We start from the raw sequence: 26,909 nt of genomic DNA, 5'->3' as shown, positions 1-26,909 counted from the left end.
AAGTTTGGACCAAGAAAAAGTAGGAAAATAAGTACACCCTACAGCGTGAAGATGGGCCATGTGCAAGAGAGAATATAGTAGTGACCGTCTTTTTTGTATCATCCACACCTCAGACTGAGGTCAGGTCCACGCCATCATCCTATGGAAAACCTGCTCCAGTTCTCAGGAAAAGTCCACACGTGAGGCTTTGGGAGCTGTTCTATGCTTGTGTCCTGGGATTTTTTTTTTTTTTTTATTACCAGGTATTCAACTCAGGACCTTGCACTTGCCAGGCAGGCGTTGTGCCACTGAGCTACACTCCTAGCCCTGCCCTGGGATTTCACCCCCTCTTTGGCTTTTTGAGATAGTCTCACTGCATAGTTAGGCTAGCCTTAAATTCATGGTGATCCTTCTGCCTCACCTAAGTGCTGAGGTTACAGGCGTGTGCCACCATGCCCAGATGTGGGATTTTGTAATTACCAGGTCACATCTACTTCCCCAAACCAGTTTTGCCACACCCTGTCTCAAATGGACAGGTAATGTATACAGCATGGGTCCCCTGAATAAAGGTACGATTCTCATCCAGGGCAAGCTTCACACTACTCAGAACAACAAGCAATTTCAAACTTACAAATTGTTTACCTCTGGAATTTGCCATGTAATATTTTCAGGCCACAGTTAACCAAGGGTAAATGAAACCATGGAAACTGAAGCCATAGATAAATATGTTTATAGTAACCTATAAAGCCTTTAGTTTTAAAGTAATTTTCCTGGACCGTCAAAAATGCAATGTTACAACAAAAATTTAATACAATCATAACATTAATATCAAAACACCTTCATAAGTTAAGGATATAGCTCTGGGGTAATGGTGGCCTAACATTGCAAGGCCCTGGGTTCAATCCCCTGCACTGCCAAAAAGTGAGAATAAAAAAAAAAAAAAGAAAACCTCACTTTTAATGAAAGTCCTAAACAAGAGCAAACCCTCTGAACTTGTATTTCAAAGCAGTGTCTAGATACAGAGCAATTCTATTGCAATTCAAATCAAACCCAGAGCCTGCAGAGCTCATGTTCCTTGGAAACCTACGGAGTAGCACTCAAGCCCTAAACATCAGAAGATTCTCAAACAGATTAAGATTTTATAAGATCCTTTTCGCCTTTAACTAGGTTCGTTGTCACACATCAAAAGCTTTACCCTACCCCAAGCAGAAGATCAAGTGTGGCGAGACCTACCAGGCCTGAGGCCTCGCTTTTGCTCTACTCCGGTCTGCCAAAGGTAGAAAAACCACAACTCCCACAAGTCCTTGCAATCCCGATGATTGGTTGTTTTGCAGCCCCAACCAAGCGATAATTGGTCAGTGGGAACCAGAGGCGTGACCCCGCGAGACAGGCGATTTGAGAGCTCAGGTCCAAGTTCAGTGACCGACTGGTAGCGAAACTCCAGCGAAGCATGGCTCAGCGTTACCTTTGCACGATACTGCTAATTTTCGCCACTGTCTCCAGGTTTAAGGGCCTGGGGGGCAGGGAGCTACGGGCTACATCGCGAATCCCTTCTTACTTCAGCCGAGAGGAGCGCACTGCTATGAAAGAGGCGCTGAAAGGTGAACCTGGGTCCCCTCCGCCTGCCCACCGGAACACATAACGTGGGTCCCTCGGTCCTCGGGACTCCGCAGAGGGTCCTGTACTCAAGCTGGAGCTCAGCCACACACCCCGCCCGGCCCGGTCCCGGTACCCTGCAACAGGCCCCGATTTAGGTTCGCTGCCCAGTCTGGAAGCCCCAACTTTACCCTGTTGGCCTGGCCTCTGCCCACCCTACCCCTTTACTTGCCTCCAATATTACAAGGGCTGCTATTGGTACAGCGCTTATAACTTGTGTAAAGTTTTATGTCTGTTAAATCTCTGCGATATCTTAAGATCAAACTAGGTGATCTTGGTCTTATCTCCAGAAGTGGAAAGTTAAGGTCTGTAAAGTGATCCCCGGGGTGGGGACCAAGGAATGGGCACTGGGTGACAACAGCAAATGTCCGGACTCTCTGGACTCCAAATAGCTGTAAGAAAGGGTGTGGAGTGTTCTGGGGTGTGAGATGTTCCTAATATCTTTTCTTAATTGAAGTACCTAACAAGGCTAACAACTCATTCATCTTCTGAATTTGTGTTTTCCAGGAGGAAAAAGGAAAGTTTCTGTTGAGTGTTAGATCCTATGGGGTAATGAGATCTGTCCTGGCTGTCAGGCTCAGCTCCAGTCTTTTCTCTTTCATTAACTGGTGGATTAAGAAAAACGGCCTATGTCAGCATATGCAGGCAGAGATGCAGGGACTAAATGTAGCTTTTGTTGTTGCAAAAATATTGCGCGTGTGCTGAAATGATAGGCTAGGAAGATGGAGAAGGGCTTTCTCAAAGCACAGTATAAAGCTAACTACTCAGAATCCATTTGCACAGAAGCAATAGGGACCATGTAGAAGCGTAGTACAATTCTTAGGAAGCTGCAAAACACCTGAGTTCAGATCTTGGGTCTGCGCTTGGGTGGGCAGTTTAGTCTTTTTGGGTCTCATATTCTCCATCTTTATGGTGAGCTGTGATTCATAGAGTTGATCCTTAGCAAAACAGAACACAAAAGTCAGTTTGTCTTTCACAGGTGCTCCCTAGAGGTTCCTGGTGAATGTGTTTCTGGATTATTAGATCTCTATCTAATCAAATATTTTCACTACTCATTGCATTTCTCTGGCAGGTGGTGTTTACATTTGATAGTGGGGCCCTTGTGAACTGTAAAGGCTTCAGGATTTAGAGGGATGAACTTAGTGACAACTCAGAAACAGTTATCTGGGTGTGGAGAATGAATTTATTTAAGGGCTGAAGAGCTCATTCAGTAAGAGTTGAATCCCAGGTATTATTTGCCCAGAAAGCTGACATGGTTGAGATTAGTGAAACTTGAAGAAGCAGGCCATGAGGAAGAAGCCCACCTTCCACACACACAAGCACACAAGTGTCCCTGATGTAGGGGCCCAGGACAGTGGGTGCCTGAGACTGATGAAGCTTGGGACTCATCAAAGGGAGTGGTGATTTCAGAGGTGCGGTGATGCCTTAGGAAACAGTTTATAAAAACTTTCCCCTCAGAGGAAAGGGCAAAATTCCAGTCCGAGATTTTATTTTCCCTTAAGAACTCTATTAGTGACAACAAATCCTAAAGATCTGGGTTTAAATCTGACTCGCACGGCCCGCTGCTGCATGATCTTAGGAGGCTCATCTAACCTCTCTAGACTTTCTCCAAATTAGGGAGAATAACAATGATGACCCCACAAAATTATTTTGCCTTCTACAATAAGATAATAAATGCAAAGACAACTTTTTATGTACAAAGGACTGGGGGTTGGGGGTTACAAGTTGAGTACCTCTCGTCAGAAGGGGACCAGAGAAGTGTTTCAGATTTTGCAATGTTTGAATTGACTTTACCAGTTGAGCATCCCTAATCTGAAAATCCAAAATCTGAGATGCCCCCAAATCCAAAATCCTTTGAGTATTGTGTGGACACTCAGAGTTTCAGGTTTCAGACGACTTTGGATTTCAGATTTTTCAATTAGGAATGCTCAACCTGTATTATTTTTAATCTTCTGCTTCTGATTTTTTAACTCTGACAGGTGCCATCCAGATTCCAACAGTGTCTTTTAGCCATGAGGAGTCCAATACCACAGCCCTAGCTGAGTTTGGAGAATACATTCATAAAGGTCAGCTGCAAACTGTGGGCAAAGGGTGTTAGAGACAACACGGGGAACATAATCCTCTTACAAGGTGATAAAGAAGTTTGTTTTGCAACTGATCAGAGGACAGACTAATTCTTGAGAGTTTCTTTTGAGTACATAGTGGGGAGGTATGAAAGAGAGAATCTCAGTTACTGGTGGAGGCAGAGTAGTACTATAGATTTGTCCTTTGAAGAACATAGCCAGTGGGTTGGAATTGAACTCTCCCAGTCTTTGCCCTAAATATGTGTCAATCCATAAATATAATTAAAAGTACAGCTAGGAATTCCTTCTACCTGGGCAAATATCCAGAACTATGTCCATGCATTGCACACCCCTGTCTCCACACACACAACTGTATCCTGTACACCCATCCCACCTCTGGAGGCCTACTCAGATTGACTATTTTCTAAGCCCCTAGGCCAGTGATGGCAAACCTTTTAGAAACTGAGTACCCAGATTGCAACCCCAAACCCACTTATTTATCACAAAATGCCAACATTGCAATTAAGCCTGAATACTGAGCTTTAGTTTAGAAAAAAAAAACTCATATTAACATCTTTTGTTTTAAAAGCAAAACAAAAGGCATGCCATAGGTTTGCCACCCCTGCTCTAGGCAGTTAATGACTTTGAGCTGTCCTCTCTCCTCCCGACCACCATGGAGCACAGAACAAGGAAGGATGGTCAGAGAGGGAAAGAATCTTGGAGCCCCTGTCCCCTTGTGAAAATGTAATGGAGAACAGGGAGGCACTCTTCTAAAATACATAAAAATCAGCTCCTCCAAAGTTTTCAGAAGTGGGAAAGGCTGGCCTGGGAACAGCGAGTAGCCCCTACCCCTAACACTCTGGGACAAATGAATCTGACATTAATGTCTAGCCATCAAACTGGGAGGCCAAGCAGAAAGTCTTTATCATATAGTTGATTTTATTTTTTTTTTTTTCATATAGTTGATTTTTAAAAAGTAGAGTGAGGCCAGGAGTGGTGGTACACGCCTGTCCCAGCACTCAGGAGGCTGAGACAGGAGGATCACCATGAGTTCGAGGCCAGCCTGAGCTACAAAGTGAGTTCAAGGCTAGCCTGAACTACATAGTGAGATCCTGTCTATAAATAAATAAATATATAAATAAGAGAAAGAGAAGATTTGGAAATTGAGCAGACAGAAGTTTTGTCTCAGAAGGTTTCCTAAAGGAAAATGCATGCTAAAAAAAAAAAAAAATGCTAGGGAGCCCTAAATGGTAGGAAGACCAAAGGATGCTATTAAACTTGGTTTTCTCTCCCACTTTTACCCCTTTGCCTCTAGTCTTTCCTACGGTGTTCAGCACCAGCTTTATCCAGCATGAAGTTGTGGGAAAGTACAGCCACCTACTCACTGTGCGAGGCTCAGACCCCAGCTTGCAGCCCTACATGCTCTTGGCTCACTTTGACGTTGTGCCTGCCCCTGAAGAAGGCTGGGAGGTGCCCCCGTTCTCTGGGCTGGAGCGTGATGGCTTCATCCATGGTCGGGGCACACTGGACAACAAGAACTCTGTGATGGTCTGAGATGCTCTTTCTTCTGCCTTGGGGCCCTAGAGATAATCCAGGATGGGTATATTTGGCTGACTTCTGGGAGGAAGGAGGTTATGGTAGAAACAATCTTGGCTGCAAGAGACCTGGGTTCCAGCCATCAGTTTGTCGCTTCCTTTTGCTGGACCTTGATGTCTCAAATGTGTAAGGATTGAACTAGAAAATCCCCACGGACCTTCTCAGCTCTGACATTAATAAATATATGCTTTTCTCCAGGTGGCAAATGTTTTATGAAACATTCTACTTCCCCACATCTGGTCCCCTGGGAGCATTTGAATTTGTTCTCTTTAAAGAGAGTCTATCAGATCCTAGCTCCACCAGCCCTGATGGAAACAGCTGGATATCTCTGATATCCTACTTAGATAACCTCACTCTCTCCTCTTCCATTGTTTTTCTAAACCCCAGGCGATCCTGCAGGCCTTGGAGCTCCTGCTGATCAGAAACTACGTCCCACAGAGATCTTTTTTCATTGCTCTGGGTCATGATGAGGAGGTAGAGACACTATACCTATCTCTGGGACCCTTGTTGAGGGTGGGATCCAGGTGCTTCACCATAGTTCACTGTGCCCCTCAGCTACAAGGACTCATGAAGTGGTGTAGTGATTTGCCAACTTCTCTGGGTGTCTGTTCTGTGTGCCAGAACTGTGTAAGGGCCATGACCAAAATTCTTTGTAAAAGACCTGAATTGTTTGTTCATTTGTTTGTTTGTTTTTTAAAAAAACAGGATCTCACTATGTAGTTCAGGCTGGCCTGGACTCACTACGTGGCCCAGGATGGCCTCGAACTAGGCTGGCCACCATGCCCAGCAAAGACCTAATTTTTAACAAACTCCCTAGTAATATCTGAAGCAGGCAGGTAGTCTGTCACCTACACCCTGAGAAAAAATGGTGTGATCGAGAACTGAACAGGGAGATCAATGACTTATTTGCAGTAAAGCTAGCTATTTTGACCCTGGGCAAATCACTTCACGCTCTGGGTCCCAGTTTCTTTGTTTGTGAGATGAAGGGAGCTGGACTCTTCCAGCTGTGACATTCCAGGAAGCCGTGAGGCAGAAATGTCTCAGCCCTCCCCCCTCCCCCTCAGGAAGTAACTAAGGAGGAAGATTTTGGGGCCATGTCTGCAGGTATCAGGAACCAATGGGGCTCAGAAAATCTCAGCGCTGCTACAGGCCAGAGGTGTCCAGGTGGCTTTCGTTGTGGATGAAGGCAGCGGCATCTTGGATGGATTTATTCCCAGCCTCGAGAAGCCCTTTGCCATGTGAGTAAAGCATCCCTGCTCCACCTGGAAGGGAGCTGCCCCACCTGGTCTGTGAGGACCCCAGCCCGGTGTCTGAGCCACACTGAGGCTGCTCCATATCAGCCCTGTTGCCTTAGTCACACTCATCTTCCCCTTCCCTTCTTCCTCTAGCATAGATTTTTTTTTTTAAAGCAGCTTGAAACTGACCTCTAGGTCAACTGAGCATCCCATAGATGGCTTTTGGCCTGTGGGATAACTCAGGGTGGGAAGAGGTCAAGAGGACCATCCCTGATCCCCTTCCACAGGATTTCGGTCTCAGAAAAGGGTGCAATTGACCTCATGCTGCGGGTAAACATGACTCCAGGCCACTCTTCAGCTCCTCCAAAGGAGACAAGCATCGGCATCCTAGCAGCTGCCGTTAGCCGGTAAGTAACGCCTGTGCTCGCTCAGGGTAGAAGGCTTGGCACTGTCCATCTGTGTGTTTGAGGAGACAAGACTAACTGCCCTGAAGTGGGCTGGGAAGCGATGGTACAGCCCCATAGGGACAGAACTACCTGCAGTAGGCAAGTACTGGGGTCAGCAGAGGGTGGATCAGTACATCACTACGGCATGCAGTGCCAGGAGACAAGAGACAGGCCAGTTGGACAGTTGATCCAGAGTCCAGCTAAGCAGTTAACATTCACAAGTTGTCATATGGCTAAATCATCCATTAAATTCTTCTTTTGCCCAGGCCGTTGGACAGAGATAAACAAAGGCTGTTTATGAGGTGAGAACAGCATGGTCTGTAATAGCAGCGCTCAACAGTGGCTAGGTTTTCATCACAAAGTGGGAAGGAACGCAGTATTCATGCAAATACTGAATGCATAGCTGCCATGGTCAAGGCTGTGTGCCAGGGGATAGGCATACCAGGAATGAAGCAGCCCTGTTCTCAGGGCACTCAGAGTTGGTGAAGGAGGCTGACAGTTTGGCTGCAGCATTTCAGGGTCTTGAGACTGAACACACAGGATGTCAGAGAGGAGCAGAGGGAGGGCAGGAGCAGGACTAACTTGGACTTGATGGATAGGAAAAGCTGCTGCTGGTAGGGTGGAAATCATCCTGCTGGTGCTTTGAGAGCTTGAGTTGCTGGAAGTCACGCACAGGTGAATGGCAGAGTTCCTGACCAGGCTGGTCAAAACTGCCAAGTCTTGAGGACTCTGTTTCTCTTACAGACTGGAGCAGACCCCAATGCCGAACATGTTTGGAAGCGGGCAGTTGAAGACGATGTTGCAGCAACTGGCAAGTGAGGTGCGGGAAGGAGCAGCACACCGCTCTTATGCAGCTGTGGAAGAGGAACAAGAGGGTGGCGGAGTGGGCAGTTTTAGAGAGCCACCCCCAGCTCTGCCTGATCTCACCTTTCACAGCCAGTGGCTCAGCCCTACCGAAGGGGCGGGCTTGTTCCCTGGGCTGCTGGTACTTAGCTGAAACCCTAAGGCCTAACACACCAGGCACCCTTGGAGAGTTAGTTCCCACTCATCACTGAGGTTGCTGAGCAATTCAGCTAAGCCCCGCCAGGTAGAAACTGCCTTGCCCTCTAGGACGGGTGGAACCAACTGAACTCAGGGAGGACCCCAAGGCAGTAGACACTGCGCTGTCCTCACTGATCCTGCTAACGTTCTTTCCCTTTCAGTTTCCCTTCCCTACCAATATAGTCTTGAGCAACCTGTGGTTATTTCGGCCCCTCGTAAGCAGGTAAAGTATTATCTTTCCTTCCCCTCCATCCCCTGTCCTAAGCCTACCCTCACCACAGTCCCCTTCATTGGCCTGCCTGGGCCTGACCAATCATCCCTTACCCCGCACAGACACCACATCTAATTCAGGTGTAGGACGTCTCTGTTGGTCTTGAGGGTCTCCAAGCTTCAGGAAAGTGGGTGAACTTCCAGCCCTTTCTTTTTCCCCCTTGGATGGTTCTTCTTAAAGTCTAACTTGGTGTCCTTTTGCTTTAGGTTAATGGATAGAAATCCCATGACCAATGCACTGGTCAGGACCACCACAGCAGTCACCATGTTCCATGCCGGGGTCAAGGTAATGTCATCTGGTTCTGCAATGACCTTTTTGCTGCCCACTCCCCTCTCCGTCCTCTCTGTCCTGTGGCTTTATCGTCCTTCTCTAACTGCAGGTTGAGCACTAGGAAGGGACAGAGCCAAACGGGCCTGAGTCGTGATGGGTACACGCCCAGAGCAGGGATCTAGCCAGGGCCGACCAACTCTCTAAAGTTGTTGGCCACATTATATATGTGCTTATTTTAGTGGAAGATACCCAGGACCCTCTCAAAGTCCTTAGGTCTGATCTTCCCCAAAGGCAGCCATTATACTGCTGTGAAGAAGGGTCATTGGGGAGTTCACTTTTGTGACCTATGATCAGGCTATAACTCAACGTATTTTATATTCACCTCACACTTTGGTCATGCAGACTAAAGGTTTCCAACCTTTCTACCACCAAGGATCTTTTTAAAGGTCCTCATGTTTTAAAAGATTTATCCACTTAACTAGTTAGTAAGTAATTAATGCGTTTTATCCAGTGTTAATCCTAAATTGAAGAAGGGAAACCAGCCTGGCATGGTGGTGCATACCTGTAATCCCAGAGCTCAAGAGGCTGAGGCAGGAGGTTTGCCATCAGTTCAAGGCCAACCTGGGCTAGACAGCAAATTCAAGGCTAGCCTGAATTACACAGTGAGACTCTGTCAAAAGGAGAGAGAGAGGGAGGGAGAGAGAGAGAGAGAGAAAGGAGAGAGAAAGGAAGGTGGTGGGGGAATTCAATTGCCACATATAAAATTAAGGAAAAAATGAATAAAATTCATCATTTCCCAAAATCTACTAAATATTGGGTGGCCTTAACAGACAATTTCTATATGAGGTTTACTTTTCTAGAAATAAATTTCAGGTAAATCAATACTTTGATAAATTTTTGTTCCAAGAATTACTTTACAGTGAATTAGTCTGCTTTGTGGATTGGCCACTACAAGACGTCTCTCTTTAAAAGACCAAGCCTAAGCTTGTAATCCCAGCGCTTGGGAGGCTGAGGCAGGAGGATTGCTGCAAGTTCGAGACCAGTTTGGGCTACAAAGTAAGCTCAAGGTCAGCCTGAACTGCATAGTGAGACCCTGTCTCAAAAAAAAAAAAAAAAAAAAACCAAGGCTAGCCACACAAAGGCATAGGCCTTTCTGAAATCTTGCAGAGAATTTGATCACTCCTGGAAGTGTGCCACCACCACAGTTTAAGAGGACACCATTCACCTAAAGATCAATGTGACCTGTAGAGCCCAGTGTGGTAGCACATGCCTGTTATCCTAGCTAGTTGGACGGCTGAGATGGAAGATCACTGCAAGTTTGAGGCCAACATGCACTATGTAGTAGTGAGTTCAAAGCCAGCCTGAATTACATAATGGGACCCTGTTTCAAAAAACAAAACAAACAAATAAATAAAAAAGGGCTGGCTGTAGCTCCATGGTAGAAGCCCTTGGTTCAGTCTCCAGCACTGCAAAACAACGATAACAACGTGACTTTGAGGCGGTCTGGCAGTCTGGAGCCTGCACTGGGTTAAGTAAATAATGCCTCTGAGTTATTTCCCGGCGTAGCTCATTGGTGTGTGCAGTTTGGAGCCTGACCTGAGGTTTTCCCACCAGCGGCCCAGAGCCCTCACCAAAAAAACAGCACTGTGTCCTTGTACTTGAATGATATTCTCACCTAGAATGCTTCACATTTGCCAACATCATTTGATCCTTCTAAGACCCGTATGATGATCATTGCCCCACTTGCCAGTTGATAAAACAGAGGCACAGTGACATTGCAATGGCTCAAAATCCCACAGGCAGTTTGTAACAGCCCAGGTCCCTGGTCTAGTGCTTTCTTGTACCACACCAGTTCAAAGAAAGACATACAGTCCAGGAAGCTGTTCTCTCTCAGCCCCCAAGGAGAAGCTCTCCACAGCTCGACTGTCTTCTCCTGTTGGTCCTGGCTGCTTACTGTCAGGTGAAGAAGAGTCAGATTTTGCAAATGAGTGTGAGAAACCAACACCACCACCATCCTTCCCTCAGGGATAAAGCAGGCAATGAGGTGGCCCAGGAGGCTCTGCTTGCTCTCATGTTAATGTAAGCACTGACATTAACAGAAATGTCCAGGTAGCCCTGAAAAATTGCACACAGAAGGTTCCCAGTGTACAGCGCAGGGCCAGAATACAAATGTCTAGGCTGTCGCTGAGAAAGCTGTGTTCTCTGAGCACTCTGTGACAACCTCAGGGACCAGGAAGCAGAGGACCTAGCAGAACGCAGCAACCCCCCTGCCCTGGATATAACTACATGCCAAGGACCCAGCAAAGACAAGGGCAGATTAAGAGTAGTAAGCCCTGGTTCCTTAAATCACATCGGCTTCCTCTGCTCCTGCTACCACTGGTAATTGGTATTTTCTAGGCAGGGATCAGCTGTGGGAGACTTGAGGTTGGCTCAGGCCAAGCTTTCTGATTCCCTCCCTAGGTAAATGTCATCCCCCCAGTGGCCCAGGCCATAGTCAACTTCCGGATTCACCCTGCACAGACGGTCCATGAGGTACGTCCCATATATTCCAGAAAATGGGTTCAACGTAGGGCTGGGCCAGTGTCCTTTGTTCAGTGTACTTTTTTCGAAGGCATTCTATGGCTACACGGCTAGGATACGATCTCTGGTTTGGAGGAATTTTGTGTTTTTGGTAGGAAGTGAGAGACATAGATGAAGAAATGATATCAAAAGTAGTAAATAGTGAGCTTGCTGTATGTTTGGCGCCATAGCTAGATGTTCACACATTTCATACCACTCATTTAGTCTTTACAGCTATGCTATGAGGTAGGCACTGCATTGCTCTTTCTCCAAGCCAGTAAAAATGGAGGCACAGAGCAACAGAGCAATTAAACAGCATGTTCATGATTGTGCATCTAGCACTCTAGCTTCTGAGTCTGTGCTCTACACTACAAAGATAACAACCAGGGATGAGCAAACCACATATGACCACTGCAATGGAGAGCTGATGCTACCTTGAAGGGACAAAAAAAAAATCATTTCTGACCCCTAGAAATGTGAGTTGGGTGTTAAAGGATCACCAGAACTTAATAGAAATAAGACATTCATGTGGCTAAAGAGGAGAAATTGGGGAGAATTAACAGGAGATAAAAATTGATAGGAGGTAAGAGTCTTAGCTTGGGGACCAAGGTCTAGTATTCCACACTGAGGACAGGAATGAACTCTCAGAGTTCTTCAAAGAGTGCCAGGATAGGCTCAGATTGACTGTTAATGACATCAGAATCACTCAGGGGAAGTGCTGGGGTAGAAGGAGACAGGAAGCATTGCAGCAGCTCAGGCGGTACATGTGAAGGTCTGTACTGAGGCTGTGGTCATGGGGTAGAGACAGGGAACTCACCTGCAAGAGAGGGGTTTGACAGGATGTGTACGGGTGTGCAGCAAGGGAAAGGCAGAACTGCTCCAAGATGTCAACCCAAGTACAGTAGTTGGCCAAGAACCAGTGCCTATGTCCAAGACTTAGAATTTGGGAAGAAGAACAAATTCAAGGAGAAATATAATGGCTTCAGAGTTTGACAAGTGTATCATATAAATTAATAGGCAATTTTAAATACTACCTCCAATTTGGAGAGAAACGAACTCGAGGTACAAAGTGGAGTGTTATTAACATAATTGGAACCTGCAAAGTCAACAATGGGTGCCATGATGGAAAGGAACCTGGTGCTTTGGGGAAAAAATAAGAAGGAATGAGACCTCTTCTGGGGCCAGGCAAGGCTTCCCTGAGGCAGGGGCATTTGAGCTTAGAGCTCAAGGGTGAGCAGAAGTTCCACTGTATGCTTAATATCTAGAGGAAATGCCAGCTTAACCAAACATCGGGTTGAACGAAAAAAATTCAAAAGGTTAACCTGACCCTTCAAACTTTAACCAAAATAGCAATCCAACAACTATCAGATGAATTAAATATTCTAGAATACATAAACTTAGAGGCAGGTCTCTGGCACAGATCATGGAGGGTCAGCTACACTTAGACTCCTGTGGGTCTCTCTCCTAAGAGATCTCTCTCCTAAGATCTTCCTGTGAAGGAGTTAATCTGTGCTCAAGCATGGAGGGAACCGCACTCCTCACCACGGATGGGGAGTAGATTTATAGCCTGCCTAGAGCCACCCAGCATTAGGGGAAGGGGGAGCTAGAACCAGTGTGAAATACTGGACCATGCTGCTTTTCATCAGATGCCAACCTTTGTCCTCCCCTGGGGGATCATGAGGCCAGGAAATCACTGAATTCCCCCATTGAGCTTCTTTCCACCAGTTTTTTTCCGGCCTTGTTCCAATTCCATGCCCTTCCCAGGGGCTGTTTTCCACCCAGCCAGGACTTTCATCTCCCTAGGTCCTGGCACTCTTCCCTCCTCTTTTTCCCACCCCTGAATTCCTAGGTCCATCCTGCCCACCTGCACCAGTGAGGAATGGAAAGCTTCCACCAGTCAGAAAACTCACAAGCCCCATTGGTCCTGGTCCTTTCCCTCCCAACTCCCCCAGTCCATTTTCCAAGGACATGGCCTGAGGGCTGCATGCACAGACTCCCATGCTGGAGATAGAAGGAGAAAAACAGGCAGCCTCCAGAATCCTTTCTCCATCTTCACCTGGTCTCTGCCATGTCCCTGATGTATGTAGACTCCAGCACCTACCTCTGAGAAACCAAGACTCTTCAGAAGTTTACCAGACTACCAGTGGAAAGGAAAGTTCATTTTGAATGGGCCTTTAAGAGTAGAAATGGCCACTGGGTGAGGTTTCAGGGAGCCTCCACTTAAGGGAACATTCTGGAATATGCCATTTTTGGCAGTAATGATGTTCTCATCCCTCACAGGGCTCAATCAGGGTATCATGGAGAAGATTCTCTCCTGCATTCACTCGGTCACTAAGAGTCTACTGAGGGTTGCTCACTGTGGGCCAGTATTCTTCTAAGCAGTTGGGGTAGTGGTGAACATGAGAAACAAAATTTTCATTCTAAGGGCACTCGTGCATTAGTAGGAAGAGACAGCAGTAAGCAAGTGACCAGATAAAAGAACAAGGGGATTTTTCAGTGGGAAGTACCATGGAGAAGATAATAGACACCACATCCAGAGTGATGGGGGCATGGGGTGAACTGTGCCAAGTCCAGCAGTCAATGATGTTCTCTCTCTGAGGAGGTATTTCCATTGAGATCAGGAGAGGAGCTAGACCTGGGAATGCATCCAGACAGCAAGAGCCCCCACTGGGGGAGCAGTACTAGCACCCCTTCTTCAACATATGGATAACAATAGCACCCACTTCCTAGGATAACTGTGACCATCACCGGGGTTAGTATGGGTAAGTGGTTAGGCCAGCGCCTGGCACATTGCAGGCACTCAATGAACACTAGCTGGTATTTGTTTGTTTAGAATAGAGGGACCTTTCCTGAGAAATAACCAGAGATACAAGGCTGGGAGTAGGAGAAGGGACTCATCAATGGTGAGGGAGACTTCAGAGTTACTTGAGAACACATTGACCTTTCACTTCTCTATCTGCAGTCCTTCTGGAACACTCCACAGCGTTGTGTTGTCCCACAGTGTTGTGTTGTGTTATGTGTACTGACATTCCGCTCAAGTGAATGGCAGATGTGTTGAAGGTAAAGATAGTAGACATATAAAAGAGGGTTCGGCCTTCAGAGTTTAGCAATCCAGATTCCACTCTGTTGTACAGCTGCTCACTAGAAGACCAGGACAAGCTGTTATTTTAAAATATATCATCCCATTCTTCAGCAACTTGATTATGAGTGTCTTCCTTATACTGAGCTGAGACATGACTTTCTATAACACTCAGCACCCCTCCTGACTTTTTTCACATTGCATATACTATACTCCACAGGATCTAGCATGCTGATAGATACACATGAACACTCAGCTGAATCTCACTGCGTGTTAACAGATAAGCAAGATGAAGCATAGAGAGCTCAAGGACTTTGCCAAGGTCATGTAGTTCCGGGTGACTGTCTGTCATGCACCTCTCCATGCCCAGAATGGCTGTTGCCTCTTTCCCATTAGTTTCATGACCTTCCTTCAAACTTGAGCTTAGAATTCATACCACAAAGGCTTCCTTCTCACTTAAAGGATGTGCAGGATCCTTCTTCTCACCTCCTCCACCTATTATGTACTCAGGAAGCAGAGACGCATCATCCTTGTGAGCAGAGGGGAATGCCCAGTGTGGCAGTATTAACTTCCTGGATGACCCTGGCAAGTTAGTTACTGAGACAGCTCCTAGGATTGCTTTTAACAGGTCCCATCTTTTATGTCTCAAGTATACGACATTTATTGCAGGCCTTTCATGTGCTTAATATTGGGAACATGGACATGTCCCTGAGCTAGTGGGAAGCCTGCCCTCTTACTGAAGGGAGACAGCCTGTCTACTTTCTTTGATTTCTGGAAATAGGAACCTCTAAATGGTTTGGGGCAGGGGAGAGTACATACAGTGCAATCCAACCTCATAGGAGAAGACTTCAGGAACCTTTCAGTGGGTAAAGAATGTATCAAGACCGTACATTAGTCAGGCATAGAGGCTGGGAAGGCATAGAGGCAGGAAGATCACAAATTCAAGGCCAGCGTGGGCAACTTTAAAATAACCTGTCTCAAAATAAGTTTAAAAAGGGTCACTCAGTGGTAAAGCCCTTGCCTAGCATGTTCAAAACCTGGGTTCGATCTCCAGCACTGCAAAGGTTTTTTTTTAAAAAAAAAAAAAAAGGCTACATTAATTCTTATGTTAGACTAGAATGTTTGGGCCATAAGCACTTGAATGAAACTAAGCTGAAAATAAGCTCTATGACTCCCTCACCTACCCAGCAACAGGGAATTGCTTTGACTCAAATAGTAATTTGTAAACCAGAAGTGGAAACCCTCACTTCTACTCCAGATCAGTATGTTCTTGAGGCCATGCCCCCATTCAGGTAGTCCTGACAATAGGACACCCCCCTTTGAAATGACCAGTAATTGCAGAGAACTTTTTCAAGCAACTCCCAATCATATGAGTCCAGACTGGTGCTGGGCCTGTCTTTGGGTGTCTGCGTGGGTTTGGGTCCATTCCCACATATGACCTACTGCTCGGGTCACATTGGCATCCTTTTTTGGGGTCAGGGATTTTGCCAGATCCCCTCTAGTCATTTCAGGCTGAATTTCCTAGTAGTTTCCTCAGGTTCCTTCCTGAGGAAAGGCAGCAAAGAGAGAAAACTTGAATACCAGTATCTCAACTTCTGACTTTTTGTCTGTGCTGAGCTCATCTTCCTGCCTCTGGTACAGCTGGTTGCAAACAGGAAGCAGGAATGCCTGGAGAGAGAAAAAAAGAGGGGATGGCCCTTTCGTCACCTGTCTGAGACTCAGTTTGAAGCAGGATCCTCCCATTGCCTTGAGATGGTTGAGATTCCAGATGTACTGTCTCGTTTACACCTTCAACCAGCACGTGACTCTCATCCCCAGGAAGACAACACATAATTTCCTGATTGTCCAATTCCCCAACCAACTCCTGGCAATGAGACAAGCCTCCCACACATTTAGTCTAAATTTGCCATGCTGTAATTGCTTTGTGGGAAGGCTCACCTCTTACGTCACCAAGGTCAGTTGAAATTGAGGTCCTTTCCCCAGGGCTCTGCCTTGCTGAAGAGAAATTAGGACCATTTTTTTTTTTTTTTTTAGTTTTATTAAGACATTTTACATATATATAATGATCACATTGATCATAGGGAATTTGCGCCTGTATGTGATATATCTTTCTTCGTTTTTCCCCATACCTCTCCCCTCCCTTTAACCCCTCTTTCCCTCCTTATTTACAAAAGCTTTGTTTCCATTTTTCCTTCCATTCATTCTGTTTTCTTTTCCCTTCTTTCCTTTCCCCCTCCCCACTCCCTAGTTCCCCTTCCCATCTGAACATTTTCTTCCTATTTCACAGTATCTATTATACATTTTAGACCTTATTTACCCTTTCCGTTTCTCACACCAGAGAAACAATGCAATATTTAAACGTGTGTCTGATTTATTTCACTTAAGAGTATGGTCTCAAGGTGCCTCCATTTACCTAGAAATGCTTCAAGCCTATCCTTCTTTAGGGACCATGTAAAATTCAAATGGCAGTTGAATACCAGATCATTGTGAAATCTAACCACCTTTTTTCCAACCTGGAGGTCCTAGAACTTGCCAAGAACATTGTGGCTGATGACCGAGTGCAGTTCCAAGTGCTGAGAGCCTTTGACCCTCTGCCCATCAGTCCCTCTGACGACCAGGCGATGGGCTACCAGCTGCTCCGCCAGACCATACAGTCCATCTTCCCAGAAGTCAATATTGTTGTCCCTGGTAATGACTTCATCCACTGTGGTTAGAGGGAGGTGGGGCTGGAACTGCTTCCTATCCAGTGTCTACTGCCCTGCACCCACCCCAGCTGTTCATCCGGGAAACAGCTGGCTGCTTCCCCTGCTGATGGGACTAGAACTGTATTTTCCCCTCAGGGTGGAAGTGAGAAAACAAACAGGAAAGGAGCAGAAACAATAAATTCAGTGAGTCAAGCCTGGGTCCTTGCTTAACCTAGGCCAACAAGGACCTGTACCGCTGGTCTAGAGAGGAGGGTTGGCTTAGAATCCCCTTTTCTCTCTGGAGGAGCCACAGAGGCAGCCAAGATTCTCCCCACACCCAGGTTCTGGTTCTGATTTTCTCTAGAATAACAACTCAGAAGCAGGACTCAAACGCATCAACCCAGAAGACTGTCCTGGCCCATAACATTTGCATGAACCCCTTTCAGCCCTCTAGCGCAGTCCAATTCCAGTAGCTTTTTCTGGGCCTCCGCCCCAGTCTTCATTGTACTGTCCAAATCTGCCCATGACAGTGGTTTCCAACCAAGAGTGGATGAGGATTACCCAGGGAGCTTCTTAAAATGCAGACCACCTGGACCCACTCTCAAAGGTTCAAGTCAGCCACTTCTGGATGGAACCCTGCAGTGTACCTTTTGACATCCACAGAGGATTCTGACAAAAGTGATAGTTGGCCATGGTTTGAGAAGTTCTTGGTCCATGGAATAGGGAAGAGAAGTTCCAGTGTGAAGGCCTGTGTCCTTCTACCTGGATTTAATCATGGATTTCTCCAAACATCCAGGAGCCCTGGCCCTCATAGTCCCAGACCCTCTTCTCCTGGCCCCCAAAGACTGTGTCCCATTGGGCGTGGAGGCACATGCTGGTAATCTTAGCACTTGGGAGGTTGGGGCAGGAGGATCACTGTGAGTTCAACGCCATCCTGGGCTTCAAAGTGAGTTCAAGGCCAGCCTTAATTCCATAGCAAAATCTTGTTTCAAGAAGACCTGGGACATTTACTGTAATCCTCATCAGTGAGATTGAGTTGTGAAAGGAAAAAATATTGGCAGAAATCCAAAACACAGAATTGTGAAGGGGCTAACTACCCATTTGAAACCAGGAGAGAAAAATATAACAAAACACAAACTACCACTTCAAATCATTTCACTTGTCTTCCCACTCTGTGGTATCTTTTCCAAAGAACATACCTATCGGGACAAATCCCGGCCCCACATGGGTACCCTACTCTGCCTTCGGAACAGTAGGAGACTGGAAAGAGGGAATCTTCAGAAAAGAGAGAATCTTTCCACACCTGAGGTTTGACTCGAGAAGGGAATCGCCCCTCAGGATGAGAATAACAGAAAGTTATGTTCCACTTGAAGAGGCCTATGCATACATGGTGTTTATTTCTGACCAAGGGCAATAGCGAATAGAGGTCAGGTGATAACAAAGTTATATCTAGACTTCTGGTTTCTAAAATAGCAAATAGCCCTGGTGATGGTGATGAAAGGAAGGTATTGTCCTCCTTGGCCATCATGGAGAGAGGACACCTAGGTTTAGATCATTCCGGGAATATCTCACCAATGCCCTTGATTCCATGTTCCTGTCTGAAATTATGTTTTTGTCAGGTTCTAAGAAAGGGTAGCTCAGAAGACAAAAATGCCATAGCCATAGGCTCCTACCAAGACCCTAGGCAGTTGCCCTATGGAGACCCAGGGGTCCTAATCTTCCAACCACCCCACCTCCTAACACTTACTTGGCTTGGTTACTCATACAAAGTTCTCTTCATCTTCCCTCTCTAGGAACTTGTATCGGCAATACAGACAGCCGGCAGTATGCGAACCTCACCAGCAGCATCTACCTGTTCAATCCTGTCCTCTTCCAGCCTTCAGACTTCAGTAGGTGAGTGGACCAGCTCTGAGCAGCAGGGGAGACAGGAGGCACATGTGACCTGTCCTTTCCCACCCCAACAGTCCATGGAACAAGGCAAAGCCAGGGGTTGGCAGACTAGCATGGAGACACTATGGAAGCCAACTGCCCCTGTGGCCAGAGGCTTGCCATTCCCCAGAATTTACAGAAACTGCTCCTCTTTCACAAGGACAGACATAATCAGACATAATCAAGTGATTGGTAAAAACCTGGTGGAATTAGGACCTTGGGTGCTCTTCCTGCCTATGGGAGAGTTGTTTCTCTCCAGGGACCTCATTTTCTCATTACAAAATAAGACCCCTCAGCACTCTGAAATGCACACACAATAAGTTGAGAAGTGGGCATGTGCTTTGACTTTTCTGAAGAAACACTATGGAAAGCCCAAACACGAGCACCAATTTTAGCTGTGGTTTACTATCTTGTGGGTTCCTCAGCAAATGTGAGTCCCAGGTATGAGAAGGTAAGTTCCTTTTACCTTTCTACTATTTATCATATCTAGACCTGATTTCCCTATGATAGGTCCATTGTACAAGACAAAGAAAATTTTTGGATATGAGCTTAAGGATAATTGTAATGTTTTTGTTCTTGTTTTTCAAACTGTATAGAGAGGCAAGTAGTTGATCCATTTCCTATCATCTTTGAGGTCACAAGTGTAGTTTGATTCACTGTGTTGTGGAAAACAGGTCAGGTCAGTGGGGATGAGATCGGTAGCAAAGCCTTAGGTTGAGGAAAGGAGAGAACAGGTGCCCTAAGCAGTTGTCCTCCCTGCACTCTCTTACCCTTAGGAAGCTGAGGGCCAAGCAACTGGCTTGGAGGGAAGTCTAGCTGGTAGTAACAAAAAGAGAGTTAGGAAATGGTTCTCCTAGAGGGGAAATTATTAAATGGACTTTGGGGCAGAAGATTTTGAACTCCATTGGAGTGTATTCATTACCCTCCTTGCTATACTTTGCCATGAGCATAAACCCTTGAGAGATAACTAACAAGTCACATGATGTCTCAAATATGGCTTCTCCCATTTTGACCACTTCCTGCCCTGGAAAATCGAAGGCCAGTGGTTGTCAGAGACAGGGAGCAGGTCAGGAGTCTGCTCTGTATAACACTCATGCTGTAGCTGTTGTCCCTTCTCCACTCCCCCTAATGCATCTCTCTTTGCCTCAGCATTCACGGAGTCAATGAGAAGATCTCAATCCAAGCCTACGAGACGCAGGTGAAATTCATCTTTGAGTTCATCCAGAATGCTGACACATACAAGAAGCCAGTTCCTCACCTGCATGATCTGTGAGGTCGAGGAGCCAGCTAGGTTAGGGGTGCCCTACTCTGGGCCAGGACTACCCAATGGGAAAGCCAATGCTGGTAGAAGTTTGGGCCCAAACCACATTTTAATACATTGCTGACCTGCCTAGTTTACTCCTAAACTCATCCAAAAACAAGGCCCAGAGAAGGAAGACCAACGGAACTCTGGCTTCTTCCTGCCCACCATCTGCACCACCAACTGCCTGCACCTAATGCCTTCTTGTTCCTCCCCTGAGGAAGGTGTCATCTGTCTTCCACTAATTATTGAACTGTTCCACCTGTTTGAGCCTGACAACAAATGCCGAGTTTAAAATCCTCAACCAGATTTTTCCTGATAAAAGTGTTAATTTAGGGTGCTTCAGTGCCTTTTCAAGCCTTATATATTGCTTCTTGCTGGAACTTCCCCCTTCCTCTGCCCTCCTCTGTCCTCTCTTCTCTCCCATGGCCTTCACACTGAGCACTGAACTCATCCACTTTTATTTTTTATGTTGAGAAAGTTGCCCAGTTGGGACTTGAACTTACAACCCTTCTGCCTCAACCTCTCTCAGTGCCAGGATTACAGGCATACACCGCCAAACCTGGCTCAGCCTCACTCTTCTGGAACTCACAGGTGGCATCTTTATCTCTCATCACCTGCCCCTGCTTCCCTCTCCCTACCCTAAAAGTTATTCTACATCTGAAGCAGGACTTCCTGACACTGATGCTACTGTAATTGCCTCCACAGTTGGTCAGTAAAGGGATCTAAGCAGCACCAAGTGGTGAAGTGGAGGGGTGAGCCTGTGGCAGGGACCTTGGGCAATGCCGGACCTCCTCACTCTGAAGGCTGGGGCCTAGAAAAGAAAGCCTCTGTCTTTGGGCTTTTCCCAAGGGCTGCCTGGGCTTTGCTCCCTCCCCTGCCCTGTTCCTGCCACCTGCTGCCACTGTCCACCCCAGGAGGCCCTAATCTGTGGGAACATTTCCTGGCACATCCTATGGGCTGCATTCCCAAGGGAAGGACACTCGTGAGCCAGGCTCTGAGTGGAGCACAGGACTAGTAGAGCCCTGGGCCTGGCACTGTGTCTGGTTCAGGCCGGTCAAGGGGAGGTGGAGGGTACAAAGCAAGAGGGGGAGGCTGTGCCCTGGGATAGTGAGACACGGAGAGCTACAAGTAGCCTCCATCAGGGGACAGCAAGCCCCTGTCCTCTTGCTCTGGACTCCAGTCCTGAGCACACTTGACTGCCCAGTCGCTGCCAGGTGAGGGCATTGGAAACCAGCGTTGCTTTGACTCAAGGCCAGGAGTTGTGCTTTGTGGATTCCAAGGGAGTCAGGATCACAGAGGGAGACACAGGAGCCAGGACTTGAGAGGCTTCCTCTCTTCTCTTTACCAGGAAAGGCCCTGCCGTGCCCTCCTGGATTTGAGAGCAGTGGGGCTCCTTTGCCTTCTCCTCGTACAGCCCTGTCCCCTCACGCTTCCCGTTCCTCACCTCCCTCCCGTGGATGTGAGCTGTTTCTTGGAGCTCTGGCTTCCTTGTCGGTGGGAGAAACACAATGCAGGGATTATTCCAGCTTTTTTGCTACTCCTTCTGAGAGTCACATTCCTCCCCTCCACCTCCCTTTTTGGCCAGTTCAGGACTTATTCAGCCTTTGTTGGAGGGCAGACTGAAGCCCAGAAATAATCCTTCGCATTTGTGCAGAGCCCTTCAAGGCAGCTTCATTCACCTTATCTCAGCAGAACCCCTCAGAGCCCTGTGAGGAAGGAGCTGCTACCCCTTGCTGCCAGGGAGGACTTGATTCTCAGAGTGGCTACACCTCAGGCCGGGGGCAGTTTGTCCAAACTCACCGCCATTCCTTGGCCTAACTGACCGTGAAATCTAGCACCCACCAATCATCTTATTTAATCCTCATAACAACTGCTGTGGTTTGTGTCCCCCAGAGTTCACGTGTGGGAGACCTGATTCCCAGAGTTATGTGTCAGTGGTATTAAAAGGGTGGAAACTTAATCAGAGCGTGATCTTTACGGGTGGGGCCTTTGGAAGATGATCAGCTTTAGATAAGGTCACAGAGCAGAGCCCATGACTGACTTACTAGTGGCTTTCTAAGAATAGGGCTTGAGAAGATACGGTTTCTGTTTGTTCATTTTTGTTTTAGAGAGGGTCTCACTATGTAATTCAGGCTGGCGTTGAACTTCTGGAACTTCTGGTGTTCCTCCTGCCTCAGCCTCCCAAGTGCTGATGTGTTTGAAATACATAGTGAGAGCCTGCCTAAAACAAAACAAAACAAAACCTCCAGCAAATAAAGGCTTACACAAGGCCCCCCAACCCCCATCAAGAACTTAGCTCAACTTTCTTAACTTCCACCTCACCACCTAAGATAGGAAGGAAGACAAAATATTCATAAGCAAATAGAGTGGGAAAGAAAGGGAGTAAAGTTGGGCTGGGACCCCTTGACTTCAAGCCAGAGTTTCTAAAGATGTGGTCATACAGTATTCTTTTCTTCCAGGGGAGACAACAGGAGAGAAAGTTTCTATGAAAGTGCTGAGTTCATTAAGTATTGAAAACTTAAGTAAAATATATTTATAAAATTAAGCTATTTGTAATTCTAGTGTTCACTGTCCATAGAGCAGTCAATAAAGAGAATCAATATCATGTTTCACATATATCTGGACCTACAAACATAAAAATTTAAGAATAGTATATACTAATTCTACCGAATGTTCCTCTGCCATCATTTATTGTTGTGAATATGAGATGTGATCTAAAAATACAATGAATGTTTATTTTTTGTGTGACATTTTTAATGTTAAATAAAATAGACAATTTCATTACATAGAGAGTAAGTCCATCCACTTGTTGTTCATAAAATTTTAGAAATAATTTCTGTAAAATGTTTAGTATTTGATTTTGGAATTAATCCATGGTATCATGACTCCTACAGGTACTCTTAATTCTTTGTTTTAATTTAGAAAAATTTTAAAAATACAGAAAAGTACAATAAATAAGACAAGATACCCGCCAGGCATGGTGACGCACGCCTGTAATCCCAGCACTCAGGAAGATCGTTGCAAGCTCGAGACCAGCCTGGGCTACAAAGTGAGCGCAAGGCCATCCTGAACTGCAAAGCAAGACCCTGTCTCTAAAAGACAAAAAAAGAGGGGGCTGGGGATTTAGCTCAGCGGCAAAAGCGCCTGCCTGGCAAGCGCAAGGTCGTGAGTTCGGTTCCCGGTACCGGAGAAAAACCAAAAAAAAAAAAAAAAAAGAAAGAAAGAACAAAAGAAAAGACAAGATACCCATATACCACAATCCAAAATTAGTGTCTTCATACAATTACTCACAGTGTTTAAGAGAAATGAATATCTATATAAAAAGCTGAAGCACTTCCCTCCCCACCTCCTACACTCCTCCCTTCCCTTCTGCCCTCTTCCCAAGCCACCATCAAGAGTTTGGCCTGTATCCTTCCAATTGATTTACAAAACATTTACGTACATATATGTATCCATTAGCAATATAAAGTATTGAACTTCATCAAGAAAGCTTTTATAATTTGAATTTACAAAAAGTCATTGTACTATATGCATCATTCTGCAACTTTTTTCCCTCTCCACATTTTTTAGATATTTCCATTAACATGTGATTATTATCTATTACATTTTTATAGATATATGTATAGTATTCCATCATAAGAACTTTCCATTTTGTTCCAGATGGACACTGAAATTGTTTCCAATATCTGTCTACTATAAATCAAACCACAGAGGAGTTCCTGGTATTTCCTGAGCATACAAGTGAAACTAATACCTATTTTTGAATTTGTTACAAGGAAGTTTTCCCACTCCCAAGGTCATAAACATTTTTAGTACATAGGCTTTTCATAATTCTGTCTTCAGTCCCTGGGGGTTTTACTTTTCTTTATAATTCATGGTCCATGCTCCACCCTTGGAGAACAAATTACCTCCAAATAATGAATGCTTAATGCTATCTCTTAATATTCCAAATTCAAATAAACTCATAGGTGTCTTTCAGGGGTCTCTTCTGCTCTGCTGAGTCACCATCACAAAGGCTTATTATTTGTAGGTGATCATACATGTTTTTGTTTCTTTCTAACACAGTTTTTTTTCTTTTTGGGGGGAGGTACCGGGAATCGAACTCATAACCTCATGCTTGCCAGCCTTTTTTTTTTTTCTTATACTGGTGAACATCTCCAAATTTATTCTGAGTGCAGCAGAAACATGCCTCTATTTTATGTTCCCAATTTTAGGGAAATGCACCTAAAGTTACAGTGTTCCTTCTACTGTGTTTTTCGGTTGGTTGGTTTGGTTGGTTTTGTCTGTACACAGTCTTTTCATCAGACAAATGTCTTTTTCTTCAGTATGAACTGTTGATGGCCTCTAAGTTTTAGCATTTGTTAAAGTTCACCTCATTTGCAGTGCTTTGCTTCAAAATATTTCTCATGTACTGTGAGATGCAAATTCCTGGTGCATGTTTTCCCATTTTGAAGATAGTCACAGGTTTTTTAATGAGTATTTATTTTCTGGTGTCTAATGTGGGGGCACTTCTGGCTGAAAGCTGTCCCACATCCACTACACTGATAAGGCTTCTTCTCTGTGTGTATTCTCAAATGCACCGCTAGGTTCGAGAATGGGAGAAAGCTTTCCCACATTTGTTGTAAACATAGGGTCTTTCACCTGAATGGCTTCCCATGTGCACAGTGAGAGATGAACTCTGAAAGGTGACTTTTCCATATACATTTCATTCATAAAGTTTATCACTTGAATGAATCTTCAGATATGCAATAAGCGATGTTTGTTGAAGGAAGGCTTTTCCACATTCATTACATTTAGGGTTTTCTCCACTGTGAATGTCTTGCTGCTTTATGAGGTACTTCTGGCCAAAAACTGTTCCACATTCATTATATTTATTATGAATTTTCTCATGCTCAGTAAGATTTGATTTGCCACCTAAAGGTTTTTCCACACTACATAGGAAGGGTTTCTCTCCCATGTGAGTTCTCTAGTGTCTGATGACGTTTGACTTCTGAATGAAAGATTTCCCACAATCTTTGCACTCGAAAGGTTTTTCTGTAGTGTGAATTTTCTAATGGGTTAGGAGGTTTTCCTTCTGGCTACAGGATTTTCCACAATCATTACAGTCAAAAAGTTTCTCTCCAGTATGGGTACTCTAATGTTTAATGACATACTGCTTCTGTCTAAAGGGTTTCCCACATTCATTACATTCAAAAGATCTCTCTCTAGTGTGAAAATGGTCATGTTCGGTGAGATTGGAGTTGTGGCTGAAGATTTTCCCACATACCTTACAGGCAAAGGTGTTCTCCCCAGTACAATTTCTGTGCTGACTGAGATGTGACATCAAAATGGAAGCTCTCCACATTCACAAGATTTCTCTCCCATATAAATTTTCTGATGAATGAAAATTTACTTTTGGCTGAAGATATGTCCACATTTCTTACATTTAGAAAGCTTCTCTGTGTATGACCTTTCAAATGCAGAAAAAGGGATAAAATTTAAGAGACAATTTTATCGTATGCAGTACACTCACAGCTTTCTCTCCAGCATAAATTCTAATACTCAATGAAGGTATACTATATTCACTGGTTTCTCTCCAGCATGAATTTTCTGCTGCTCAATGAGCTCTGTCATCTAGGCATTGGCTTTTTATATTCCTTAGAAGCACAGAATTTTTCTTCAGCATGACTTCTCAGTTGAATGAGATGTATCATGTGAGTGAATGTTTACCACATTCAGTAAATTCATAGGGTTTTTCTCCAGTGGTGAATGCTCTGCTATCAGAGTACAAAAGCACTTCCACACAGATTTACAAAGGGATGCTACCACAAGGAGTAAGTGCTGGTAGAGGATTTCCAAACTAATAAAATTGATGATTCTTTTCTACACAGCTTCCCTCATAATTAACTCTGTCTTTTAAACTCGAAATTTCAAAAAGGCATTGGCTTAACAGAAATAAGGTCTGTGAGCAAAACAAGGGTTTTTCCAATTTTCTTATATTCACCGTTTTTTCTCCAGTCTCTTTATTGGAGATGGATGCAGCTTGCCTCCAAAGTCTTGGTGTCTCTCTTATCTGCTCACTATCGTCTCAGATTTCCTCTAGAGAGACTTTTTCCACTTCTTCCTCCCTCATCCAGTTTGTCTTCTTCAGTGGAAGATCATATCCAGTTTGGTCTCTTTAAAACCTGCTGTTGGGGAAAATGACACAGTGCTGGACTGTTAACGCTGTGACCAGACTACTGTACCATTCTAGAATTTAGGAGGAGCCCTAGAGCCCCTGAGCCTTTTGAATGATGAGGAAGGTATATTTCCCAGGGATCCACAAAGAAGCAGCCCTCCTACTTTTGACCATGTGGACCAAGTGGCCCTACTGACCCACAGACAGACTAAAATGTCACAGTGAATGTTTATATTTTTAATATATTAAAGTAAAAAACATGTTGCCATTAATCTCCCACAAAGTACCCCCCATACACATTGAACACACTTATCCTGTTGTTCTTACCACTTTCCGAAGCAGTTCTGGAAGTCCTCTTTCATGAGTGTCTTTAGTTGTGCTGTTGTGGCTGTCTCTGTGTCCTGAATGGATTTAAAACGTTTATTTTCATGGTCATTTTCACTTTAGGGAAAAGCCAGAAGTTGTATGGTGCCAGGTCCAGTGGATAAGGTGGATGTGGACACACTGTAATGTTTTTATAAGCCTCTCTTTCCACTGGGTGCCACTTGGCAGCTGCATTCACCGATTTGTTGCCATACTTCATAAGGGTATGGTGGTACACACCTATAATCCTAGCACTCAGGAGGCTGAGGCAGGAGGAT

The 26,909-nt window shown here is 45.3% G+C and overlaps 1 protein-coding gene and 1 pseudogene across 1 annotated transcript; one reads left to right on the top strand and one right to left on the bottom strand.

Annotated features, from left to right (window-relative positions):
• The first annotated feature begins 1,366 nt into the window (after window positions 1–1,366).
• On the top strand, window positions 1,367–22,899 carry Pm20d1 (peptidase M20 domain containing 1). The gene is made up of 14 exons (XM_005375377.2): window positions 1,367–1,580; window positions 3,615–3,701; window positions 5,014–5,246; window positions 5,682–5,768; window positions 6,399–6,532; window positions 6,817–6,936; window positions 7,720–7,795; window positions 8,178–8,239; window positions 8,494–8,572; window positions 11,018–11,089; window positions 16,715–16,883; window positions 18,673–18,772; window positions 19,958–20,091; window positions 22,567–22,899. Exons 1-13 carry the CDS (start codon window positions 1,430–1,432, stop codon window positions 20,079–20,081), a joined length of 1,494 nt encoding a protein of 497 aa, XP_005375434.1. The 5' UTR covers window positions 1,367–1,429; the 3' UTR covers window positions 20,082–20,091; window positions 22,567–22,899.
• Window positions 22,900–23,319: 420 nt separating this feature from the next.
• LOC102013904 lies at window positions 23,320–26,635 on the bottom strand (annotated as a pseudogene).
• Window positions 26,636–26,909: the final 274 nt, after the last annotated feature.

The sequence above is a fragment of the Chinchilla lanigera genome, unplaced genomic scaffold (genome assembly GCF_000276665.1).
Source record: "Chinchilla lanigera isolate Chin_1 unplaced genomic scaffold, ChiLan1.0 scaffold00005, whole genome shotgun sequence".
NCBI classification, from domain to species: Eukaryota; Metazoa; Chordata; class Mammalia; order Rodentia; family Chinchillidae; genus Chinchilla; species Chinchilla lanigera.
The sequence above is the reverse complement of the archived record's forward strand: the minus strand, read 5'-3'. Positions and strand labels throughout refer to the sequence as shown.